General features: G+C 40.2%; 1 protein-coding gene across 1 annotated transcript; it reads left to right on the top strand.

The window, feature by feature from the left end:
• Positions 1-67: 67 nt before the first annotated feature.
• LOC136751299 (chromosome alignment-maintaining phosphoprotein 1) lies at positions 68-6,434 on the top strand. The gene is made up of 2 exons (XM_066706788.1): positions 68-261; positions 3,472-6,434. Exon 2 carries the CDS (start codon positions 3,507-3,509, stop codon positions 4,575-4,577), a length of 1,071 nt encoding a protein of 356 aa, XP_066562885.1. The 5' UTR covers positions 68-261; positions 3,472-3,506; the 3' UTR covers positions 4,578-6,434.
• The last annotated feature ends 6,074 nt before the right edge of the window (positions 6,435-12,508 follow it).

Below are 12,508 nucleotides of genomic sequence, written 5' to 3' on the forward strand. Positions count from 1 at the left end.
TAAATAAATAAAAATAGACACAAGAGGCAGGGCTTCCTGTCATGCGTACCTTACACAGACCCTGATTGGCTGACGCCAAACCGCGGCGGAGAGGGGACGTTGCAAGCTGTCTATGCTATTCTTTTTTTTACATGTCAATTACTTAAAACTGTGTATTTAAATAAAATATACAACATAATGCATATCAGTCGGTAAAACAAACACTGAGAAGCATGAGTCTAGATTAATCTGCATTGAATGTTGGGGAAGCTGAAATTAAGGGTAGGTAAACGTTTTGTAGAGCATTTTTGCAAGATTATGTTTTTTTTTTTTTTTTCCCAGCCTTCGACTACTCTAGATTACTGTAAACTATCCATTTTACATCACATTATATGTGTATAAATGCAAATCTGCACATGCAGTCATTTGTTTAGAACTGGAACTCAATGGAAATGTGGTCACGGGAGATTGCAAATGTGTACTTATGCGTCTGAAGAAGACGGTGTGGAAAGATTAATAATATTCAGCCATATCTGCCATGCATGTTTTAGTTATGATTTTTTAAATCTTTCCAGTATGTCTACGGCGAAATGCACATTGTACTTTTTGATGTCCTTTCTGGACTGCATTCCCCTAGAAGGCGACGACGCTGAAAACACTACAATCCTCGCGGTGACAGTTACTTTGTACGGTCGCTTCCACTGTCGCTTTTGTTTCATTGTTACTTTCTCCGGCTCTGAGAACTCGGCTCAGCTGCCGGTGGACTTCACGGACAGTTGAGTGAACCCCCCTCTCTCTCTCTCTCTCTCTCTCCCTCTCTCTCTCTCTCTCTCTCTCTCCCCCCTCCCTCTCCCTCCCTCTCTCTCTCTCTCTCTCCCCCTCCCTCTCTCTCTCTCTCTCTCTCTCTCTCCCTCCCTCTCTCTCTCTCTCTCTCTCTCTCCCTCTCTCTCTCTCTCTCTCTCTCTCCCCCTCCCTCTCTCTCTCTCTCTCTCTCTCTCTCTCCCTCCCTCTCTCTCTCCCCCCTCCCTCTCCCTCCCTCTCTCTCTCTCTCTCTCCCCCTCCCTCTCTCTCTCTCTCTCTCTCTCTCTCTCCTTCACCACCACTCCTCCTGCACCCTCTCCCTGGCCCCCATCCCAACCTGTGACAGGACTGACACATTACAGAAGCGCTGACCAGCAGTTACTCTTTTTAAATAAAGCAGATTAAGATAATTATACTTAGTATTTACACCTCATGGAATACAACTAAACTAACAAAAAACTTTAAATGAACTCTAAATTGCAACATGCTCAGTTAATTCCATCTTTACTGCTGTTTCTAAATAAGCATTCAAGTTAAAGCAACTTAAAAAACTTAATAGACACTTCACTTCTTTTCTTATAATAGTCATCGATGTATTTCAGTGGTGTATTTTAAATAGTTGTGAAGTACAGTATGTCAAGATTCAAATATAAATATAGTAGTGGCTATAAATAGGCTGTATTTGCTAAAGTCACTAGGTAAGTATAATAGAACAGGTGTTAATTATATTTGTGCTAGAGATTGTAGGCGAGCAGATCATTTTTCTTTGTCCAGTATGCGTAGGAAAAATATTGATAATACAAAATAATCGCAAATATTGAGCAGAGGAAGATCAGTGATGGAAAAACACAAGTTGTTTGATTTAAAAAAAAAAAATCTGTTTGTGGTTAAATACTAATGTGTCAATTTCATGTGCAGATTGTGGCGGTTGCAGATATTCCAGTTTCCACTGGTGCCATACTTACAGACATGATTTTTGCCAGACAAATGTGATGTGGGGAAAAATACAAAAAAACTAAAAACATATTCAGACAACATGTCCAACTGAATGACAAATGCATAAAAAAAATACATATATATGCATTTATGAATTTCGACTTAAACACGCAAAAAAACAACAACATAGGGTTTCTTATGAAATAATCATGCCAGTGTACCAAAAAATGTGATGTAATATATATTTTTTAAATTTGAATTATTTTTTAGATAACAATATTTAATACCTAAGTATTTGTATTCTTAATTCCTTTAAATAGGCCCATAGGAAATGGTGGGGCCTGGCCCTCTCTGCCTTCTGGGAAACAAGAGACAGCTGGATGAGGACAAACAGCATTTACCAATCAGCTCGGGGGAGGGTGGAGCTTTCATCTTTCCGAGCGACAGCTTTGGAACACAAATAGAAAACAGCAATCCATTATTGTTAATGTTCATTAGGGTTGTCTTTTCAACACAAATGGCTGCAGCCTCACTGCTTCAGGAGGGCTGATGTTATGTAGCAGCTGTGAAATTTGATGTTGTTTCCTTAAAATATCCCTTGCATTTCTGCTAAATGATATGTAAACCTTGACAGATTTACTTTAATCTAACCATGCATAAACCTAAACCTGCCGATTTGTTGCTATGGCAAATGTGTATTATTTCACAGCAGTGAGGTGTAAGAATAAAAACAAAAACAACTTGTGCAAATCACCTTTACTTTCAAAACCCTGAAATGTCTGTATCGTTTTTAAATAGAAAGGTGTACTAAACGGCAGACTTTGAAGTATTTTGATTAAAATAATCGATCCATTATGTAACTAACAATATTCTAAGATATATTGACAATATATACAATATAGTGTAATTTGGATACAGTTCTCCACTCAGGGTAGAGTTCCAGTTAATAGTTGATTCACAAAAATGTGAGTTATATTATAGTTATTAGAAATGAACATCCAATACTGGGGTGTAACATATACAATAACATATTGATAGCATGCTTACAAGAATAATGTATTGCCTCCCTTGTTTGCACTACAGCATTTGGTTATGGTCTTTAAACTAATTCTTAAAACATATTTCAGAATGTAGTAATATGTATCGAGGTTTTTCAGGAGGCAGAGGATAGAAACATTTTCAATCAGCGTGTCACAAAATAGTTATATTCGTAGTTATTCGACTACTCTGACTGTGACCCCAGGAGAGATGTATAATCCCATAGACTCAGAGTGAAATGGATAACTGTGAGATCAATCTGAGTGGGGAGAAGTTAGGGAAATGTCTAGGCGGGCCAGATAAATATTGAAAACAATGTTAGGTGAGGAATTCCTCCTCTCTCTCTCATATCACCTCAGACAGTGTCATTAAATACCTCTCTCAAGAAACTCCTACCCTATTGTCGCAGGATAATTTTGTGTAGCATTACTTTCAAATATCCAGGTCATGTTTTTTCAATAAATGTTGCATGTTATGTACGTTAGTTATAATACAAAAAAGTAATTATACAAAATTGAGCATACATCTATTTTATATAATACGTACAAAGAAACCATTTAATTTGATTTGTTGCAAAGTGATTAATTTCTGCTTCACGATGAGGATAACTTGCATTGTTATCTGTACCTTGCATGTTTCCACACTTTTCTGCAGCTCGTGAAAAATGAATGGTCTTTTTTAAGGTTTTTAATGTTGTTCTGTTTCCTTGTCTTGCAGATCAGGTCTTCTCTCCCTGTGACAGGAGAGCCTGCATGGCACAAAAGGTAAAGTCCATGGAAGCACACAGACAAATGTTCAACGCAGGAATGAACGGACATTTACAATGTGCCTTCTGTAGCTACCAGTGTGTTAGCAATGAGACCTTCCAGATTCATATGGGTACGTACCATCCTGTTCACTGTGACGAAATTGACGTAGGCAGGTTGGGCAAGGTCATCATTTACCAGAGAAGTGCCAAACTCTACCACTGCAAGATGTGTTTCTTCACCGGGAAAACCTACGCCCGAGTGTACGACCACGTCATCGTCAGCCACTCTTTCTCAGGACACAAGAACATCCAGGCGTTCAAAATCAAGACCAGCGAGAATGGAGAGTTGAAGGAGCACCTGAGTGATGACAACGAGGACAAGGAGGTCTCCGTCAAAGAACCACCGAAGGCCCAAATTGGGGACGGCAAGGGAGAGCATCCGAACACAAAACCCGGTGCGACCAACCAGGATTACCTCAACAAAATGCCGGCCAAGTTCACGCCTCTGAACAGCACCAAGAACGAGGACGAAGGGTCGGACGAGGACGAAGACTCCCTTGGTGTTGGAGCGGTGACAACGTCGCTGAAGAGGAAGAGAAACAGCGATGAAGAGCAGCCGCCGGACGATGAGGACTTCCCTGACTACTCTCCTGGCGGGGCGTCGAACGCATCCAGCAAGCAGCTCGAGCAGGAGGAGTCAAAGGATAATGCCCAGGCTGAGGAGGAGTTCCTGTCCAAGTATGTTCGGCGCAACGTGGGTAGATACTATTGCAAGATCTGCAACTGGAGGGGCAAGATGAAAGGATTTGTCCTCTACCACGTCAGCAGGAAACACAACATCCCCAAGCCCTACGCCTGCAAGGAATGCCACAAGTCCTTCTTCCTGGAGAGCCTGCTCAACAACCACATCAGTCTGCACCACAAGCAAGGTCTGTACAAGTGCCCCTATTGTCCCTTCGAGTCCAACTTCCTGCGAGGTATCAGGAAGCACCTGAAACACTGCAGCTCGCAGCAGGGTGAAGCTCGGGACAACGAGCCCTGGGACAGTGACGAGCACATGGATGAGCAGGAATAAACAAGTCGCCAGCGCAGGGCCAGACGGACGCACCCCCTTTTATCTTTTTCTTTGATCCCTGGGGTTTGGTTGGATCCATATTTTTTTCGATGTTGTTGCCCCGTGTCGTCTTGTGTCGTGCACGCCCCAGAAATGCAACTGTGACAGTGACCTTTATGGAAAAACAAGTCAAACAATTGCTATTGCTGCTAAAAATCAATGCCCACATTGTATTTTTATGAGACAAGTCACGCTTGTGCCCATAGCACAAGAGCTCAGCACTTGGCAGCCTTAAGTGACTCTCCATTAACCAATCACCTCAACAGTAGCAAGCTAAGGAATACATTATGAATGGGACTTTTTTATATTTCCAGTGAATACATTATATTGATAATAATATATATTAGTAGCATCTAATTTAATGGACAATTATATGAGTTTATTTGTTTTGGGGGATTGTTATTTTACCTTCAACATATTGAAATATCCCATACATCAAATGTTTACTCACATAGGGAGGCCTCCTGGATAGGAATGTAATGGTACTGTATTCTCTAAAGAGCAATAGTGAGGGTTGTTGTAAAGAGTAAGTAGTAGCCACCTGGAAATGATAGTGTTACAGTTTCCACATTACAGCAGCTATTTAGGTCGACTGAGCAGGATTTCATATTAAAAAAATCAACCATAACACTAACTGCTGTATTAAATGTTTAGTATTATGATTATTTGCTCTCCTTCAGTTGCTTTTTAGTAGTGTGAGGAGTGCATGACAGAAATACAATGCATGGCGGAAGACAATGAGGGACTAAAACCTTTTACTGTGAATGGTTATGATGTTTACGGTGGGAAAAATGTTTTTTTTACCTCTGCAGCTGTAGCAAAATGTGGGGCAGTGCAATGCTGTTTTTTTCTAAACCCCACAACATCTTTAAAATCCCAAATCAGCCTGCAGCTGAGATTCATTGACCACGTATTACTCCAGGGGACAGATTTTAGAAAGTTCGCTAACAGACACGGCCAGTTTTTGAACACGTTCACTAAGTTTTACATACACACTGCGGTACAATCAGGAGGCCATTTATGCTGATCACGGTGATGTTTTTTGAGGAATCTTACCTCTCATGGTTGATTTAATCATCTTTAAATTCAATTGATGTACTTCTAATGAATTTTCAACCCTTCAGGAATCAAAGTGGATCGGAAGACTTATCCTGTTTTCTATAACACTAATCCGTCTCAGAGTGCAAGGCGGCCTGCGGACTGGAGGCTATTCAATTACAGGTGATCACTCTCGGCTGGTATGATTCACTCTTCTCAGCCGAGCTGGGCAACCAAAGTGAAGCAGATCCACTGGGGACTTGAGCCTCCAACCCTCTGGTAATGAGTAATAGCATCCGAGTCAGTGCTGCACTCTGCCCTTCATTTCATATGCATACGGACATTGCTTTACTCTGTGATTATCCCATTGCCAGACAGGAAAAATGAATTCCCAGGTACATAAGCTGGTGTGGAATTAAGCTCCTGCCTTTCACTCATTATATCTGTAACATTCTTTTTTATAGTTCTCTAATTCCCAACATGCTCTTCTTTTTGTACATCTTGTGTCCCCTAGCTGTGTCTATTGTCCAAATCAAGAACTGTTGTTGAATACTCTACCAGCACTTATTTACTGTTTTGTTTTGTTTTATAATTTGTCATTTCAGTCTACATTATTCCCCCGGCTGGATATCAACTCTACTATAACTGTAACTCTGTTAGTTTCATTTGTTATTCTAATTTATGGTTTTCCAGGTGCTCTTTTTATGTAAAGTAGTATGCATTTTTTGTCAAACATGCAGTATTGGATTATTTTACATTAAATTATGTTTTGAAGTCACACTCTGCTACTCTTTCAATTTGATTTTAATGGACATAACATAATTTTCTTTATTTTGCTTAAATTAATGACAAGAACGATGTATTTGTTCAGCATTTTTACATTGTTTAAGGAGTATGCAGTACTTGGAAAAATTATGAACGGATGTTATACTTACTATATACTAGTTTGCAGTATATTAAGTAGGTAAGAAATAATTGAATGGTTATTTGAATTGATTTAAGGGAAATACTGATGAGGTAAAATGAGAGTGTATAGCAATGAAATTAGAGGAAAATACAAAGACTGCTCAAATTATACTTCCAGCAGATGTCAGTGGTTTACTATTGTTATACTACTGCAGATAATTTCATTTTACAACACTAGGTGGCAAGACTTCGAGGATTTATTAATATTAATAACAAATACCTATACCTTTTTCACACCCACAATACTACCTCTTACTACATTAGCATAAGATTCCACTATTCAATTTCACTAAATGTGGAACTTTCTCTCAAGCAACAAAGTTTGAAAATAGTTTTATCAATACAGAAATATAGTTTTAAATAATTTCCTCTATATAATGAATACTGTATTAAAACTATATTGTGTATTCTATATTTAATAATGACAGTAAAGGCTCACCTTTCCGGTATATGTGCAATTAAACAGATCTGGTGATTAAGAAACATCTCCAGTACTGTGTGTACTGTCTGAAACATGTAGCATAATATTGTCTTTGTTCTCAGTTTTTAAAGGAAGTGTTTTTTCTGCAATCTATATTAGAAGAGGGAAATGCAATCCCATATAAACCAATACTGAGAAATATGTATTTCCAGACACATTGCACATATTAATAAAACAGTAGCTTGTATCCTAGACACATAGGTAACGTTGAAGGAGGGAACATAAAACTGAACTCTTTGTTGTTTCTGAACTCCTGTGGGCATTTTCACTCAAATGAAACCAAGTGAATTGAGTACTGGTGGGGGTGTGGATGGGGAGTGAATCCTTGTTTCTATGCATATTAAGTGAAGTGTGAAGGTTTTTTGAATGTGCAACTGGGAACAGATAAGTCCTAAATTGCAGTCTGATGCAAGGTTACATGCATGCACACAGGCTTGCACAGTTGCAGCTTGGACTGGATAATTGGTAGTAAAAGATCAACTAATTGCTGCCCTCCATGGACTAGCCCCCCATCCAGACCATGTACTGGATTAAGTGGTTATTGATAATGGATGGATGGGGGTTTGTCTAATGCAACATTCCCTCATCTCTTGATGAAGATTAAAAGAAAGGAAGGAAGGAATAAAAAGAAGAAGAAAGAAAAACAATACTAGAAGTAATGAGAATACTAAAAATAATAAGGAAGAAATACTAAATACATAAATAATAATAGTTATAATAATATTTATTTGTATTATTCAATATTTCTTGGCAGATGCCTGTATCCAGGTTTTACAGCATTATAGTGCCTATTTGCACCTATTTGTACAGTTAATATAAAATACAAAGCATACAGGTGGGGATGGAGGAGAGAAGAACATCCAGTTCATCCAGAGAAGTGGTGAGTGGACTGGGAGGATGGTAGAGAACCAGTAGGAAGAGGTGAGTTCCACTGCATGGAGGTCAAAGATGTTATAGATAGAGGAGAGAAAGGGGCAACAGAGAAGGGGAGAGCAGAAAACCCATCCAGATGCACAAAGACAGAGTAAAGGATAGCAGGAGTTAGTTCTCAGGGGAGATCCATGTTTCGGTGAGAGCAAGGAAGTCCAGAGAGATATTGGAGGGAAAAGTGGAAATTAAGCTGGCCCTGTTGGAAGCTGAGTGACATTGATGGTGCAGAGGTCTGTGAGGCTTTTACAAAGTCCACCTGTGACTACTTGGAAGAGATCACACACAGAAACTGCGTTGAATGACACTGGGTTGGGGAGAGCGCGAATTCTTCCCTATTATAGCAATTGTGTTTGCAAACAAAAGTGCCCTGGAATGCCAGGAATGCTATCACAATTTTCTGATTGCAGAGAAAGCTACCAAGCACACATTTCCACTGTACAGGAGCTCAAAACAAAATGCTAGTTTTACTAGTTAATAATAATAATACTATATTTTTATAATTAATAATAGTACAATACGTTAAGCCCTACCTTTAACCCTCCTGAACCCACAGTCAGTATTGTTGTATTGCCTTTGACTGCGGCTGTGTATATAACTGTGTACAGGAATGGGGATCACTAGTCATAGTAGTGTCACCATATCTGGTGTAGTAAACACAAACTGTCTGACAAGCAGCTGGCATTGCAGTTGCATTTCTGACTAAGTATGAGAGAAGGAATTTTTAAAAAGAGACTTTTACAGGAGAATCGGGAACTGGTGGCACAACTAAATAAAGTCAAATAAAGACAGACAATGCCATAGTATATCTCTTGTGTAAAGTAGTTTGGACAAACTTGAGACTGAAATAAAATCAGTAATCTCTCCAACCAAGTTTCTTATGTATTTATTTATTATTATTTCAAATGTTTTATGAGATCTCAGAATGGAGTAAGCTTCTAACTATTAGTCATGGTTTCTTCCATCTTTTCATTATACTCCACAAATGAGTTTTTACACCCTATCAGTCTTAATCTTCAGATAATACTAATGTATGTAATATGTTACATATTAAACAAATGTTCTCAACATGTGCAAGAGATCTGGTTTTGAACCTAGGAAGTGAAACATGAATGCCAACCCCCTACCCCTGAAACAAAACCTGTAGCCTTAAACAAATAGCTTTTAACAAATATGATCAATTTGCTATTTGATCGTATAAACCTTAAACAAAAACACTAAGGGTGCTAAACAAAATGTTTCCTTCTGAGGACATGGCATAATTAAAAATGATTGGGGTGATTTTCATATGTATCATATACACTCACCTAAAGGATTATTAGGAACACCATACTAATACTGTGTTTGACCCCCTTTCGCCTTCAGAACTGCCTTAATTCTACGTGGCATTGATTCAACAAGGTGCTGAAAGCATTCTTTAGAAATGTTGGCCCATATTGATAGGATAGCATCTTGCAGTTGATGGAGATTTGTGGGATGCACATCCAGGGCACGAAGCTCCCGTTCCACCACATCCCACAAAGATGCTCTATTGGGTTGAGATCTGGTGACTGTGGGGCCAGTTTAGTACAGTGAACTCATTGTCATGTTCAAGAAACCAATTTGAAATGATTCGACCTTTGTGACATGGTGCATTATCCTGCTGGAAGTAGCCATCAGAGGATGGGTACATGGTGGTCACAAAGGGATGGACATGGTCAGAAACAATGCTCAGGTAGGCCGTGGCATTTAAACGATGCCCAATTGGCACTAAGGGGCCTAAAGTGTGCCAAGAAAACATCCCCCACACCATTACACCACCACCACCAGCCTGCACAGTGGTAACAAGGCATGATGGATCCATGTTCTCATTCTGTTTACGCCAAATTCTGACTCTACCATCTGAACGTCTCAACAGAAATCGAGACTCATCAGACCAGGCAACATTTTTCCAGTCTTCAACTGTCCAATTTTGGTGAGCTTGTGCAAATTGTAGCCTCTTTTTCCTATTTGTAGTGGAGATGAGTGGTACCCGGTGGGGTCTTCTGCTGTTGTAGCCCATCCGCCTCAAGGTTGTACGTGTTGTGGCTTCACAAATGCTTTGCTGCATACCTCGGTTGTAACGAGTGGTTATTTCAGTCAAAGTTGCTCTTCTATCAGCTTGAATCAGTCGGCCCATTCTCCTCTGACCTCTAGCATCAACAAGGCATTTTCGCCCACAGGACTGCCGCATACTGGACGTTTTTCCCTTTTCACACCATTCTTTGTAAACCCTAGAAATGGTTGTGCGTGAAAATCCCAGTAACTGAGCAGATTGTGAAATACTCAGACCGGCCCGTCTGGCACCAACAACCATGCCACGCTCAAAATTGCTTAAATCACCTTTCTTTCCCATTCAGACATTCAGTTTGGAGTTCAGGAGATTGTTTTGACCAGGACCACACCCCTAAATGCATTGAAGCAACTGCCATGTGATTGGTTGATTAGAAAATTGCATTCATGAGAAATTGAACAGGTGTTCCTAATAATCCTTTAGGTGAGTGTACATCCCCACATTTCAGTATCAGTGTTATTAAAAGGCATTTTGTATAAGAGATAGGAGGCTGTGCTAATATTTTCCATAAAATCACTGTCCATGAAAAAATGTAATTGTGTTTATACCTGGTGCACTGGAAAGGTTTCTCCTACAGGTCGTTCACTTCTAATTTCACATGTGGTTTCCTGGACGTTACTGGAGTACTTCTGCCACTTTCACTGGCCCACAGATCACCACACTGCCAACTGTCAGTGTCCATTTCCCCTGCAAACACACTTTCCCACAGCCTCAATTCTAGATAACTTTTCTGTGAATATTTCCCTCAGCAGCTGTACTACTCTCATTATCATGTTGTACTGCTCTGTATCATTTGGATTGCTCAATATTTTACTGGCTGCTGTACATTGCTGTATTTGTGTTACCAGCTGGATAGTTTATGTAACTTGGAGAAAGCTCTTTGGTGTACTTGCCAGTGATCTACTTCACAGATTTGTTTAGAGATTAAAGGGTTACTTTTTTATTCATTGTCAATTATCTTGTTAAGCTCTGCTCTTGTAACGATAGGAAGGGATTGGGATTTGCCAAATGTTCCTTTGTTGGGAAAGACAAGAAAATGAGCGGGCAACATTATAAGTATTGGGACAGATAGATAGACAGACAGACAGAGACACTTTCACACTCTTGTACTACAAACAAATCTTCATATTTTGCACCATAACCTCACTGTTTCCTGAAGCCCCAACTATTTCACAAGCCCAACCCCGCCACAGTGTTAGAATAGTGTGTGCACAATGCCTGTGGTAAGAATCTTGCTTGCTTGTCACCTTGCTGTTATTGATTTGAAAGATATCAGTACCCTTCACCCATAACAAAATGGCACTGACACTTATTCACAGTGCCCATTTGGTCTGCCACTGAAGCTGTTGTCACTGAACATTTCCAACTGAAGCTCTTGACTGAGCCTTAATCATTGACAGTGTCTTTACTGGGTGTGATAAGCACATACAGACGGGTGACAAATTAAAGGAAAAACCAACATAAAGTGTCTCAGTAAGGTGTTGGGCACCACGAGCTGACAGAACAGCTTCAATGCACCTTGGCACAGATTCTGTGAGTCTCTGGACTCTACTGGAGGGATGAACACCATTTTTCCAAAAGATATTCCCTCATTTGGTGTTTTGATGGTGGTGGAGAGCGCTGTCTAACACGTTGGTCCAAAATCTCCCATAGGTGTTCAATTGGGTTGAGATCTGGTGACTGCGAAGGCCATAGCATATGATTCACATCATTTTCATACTCATCATACCATTCAGTGACCCTCATGCCCTGTGGATGGGGGCATTGTCATCCTGGAAGAGACCACTCCCATCAGGATAGAAATGTTTCACTATAGGATAAAGGAGATCACTCAGAATAACTTTACAATGATTTGTAGTGACCCTTCCCTCTAAGGGGACAAGTGGACCCAAACCATGCCAGGAAAATGCCCCCCACAGCATAACAGAGCCTCCGGACCACCTCTGTAGGGGTCAAGCAGTCAGACCTGTACCGTTCTCCTGGCGTACGTGACACTTGCACTCACCCATTTGTCGACAGTATGGTGAAGGATGACTCATCTGACCGTATCACTTTCTTCCACATCTCTGTAGACCAGTGCCTGTGGTTTTTGCACCGCTGAACTCTCTAATGTGCATTTGTCTTTGTAATGAGGGGTTTATGCACTGCAGCCCTACTATAATATCCCTCTCTGTGTAGTTCTCGACGGACTGTTCTTGCTGACAGTCTGATCACGTCCTGCATTGACATTCTCAGTCACCTGGGAAAGAGTTGCTCTTCTGTTTTTCCTTACATATCACAGTAATGCACGAGCATCACGGTCATCGAATGTGCGCTTTCGACCACAATTTCCAACCCTATTTACTGATGTCTTTCCCATAGATCTAAATGCAGATGTAACTTTAGTCA

The sequence above is a fragment of the Amia ocellicauda genome, chromosome 6 (assembly GCF_036373705.1).
Source record: "Amia ocellicauda isolate fAmiCal2 chromosome 6, fAmiCal2.hap1, whole genome shotgun sequence".
NCBI lineage: Eukaryota > Metazoa > Chordata > Actinopteri > Amiiformes > Amiidae > Amia > Amia ocellicauda.

Bases quoted from the DNA above. Each gene is read 5' to 3' on its own strand.
- LOC136751299 (XM_066706788.1), top strand. From the start codon at position 3,507: ATGGCACAAAAGGTAAAGTCCATGGAAGCACACAGACAAATGTTCAAC.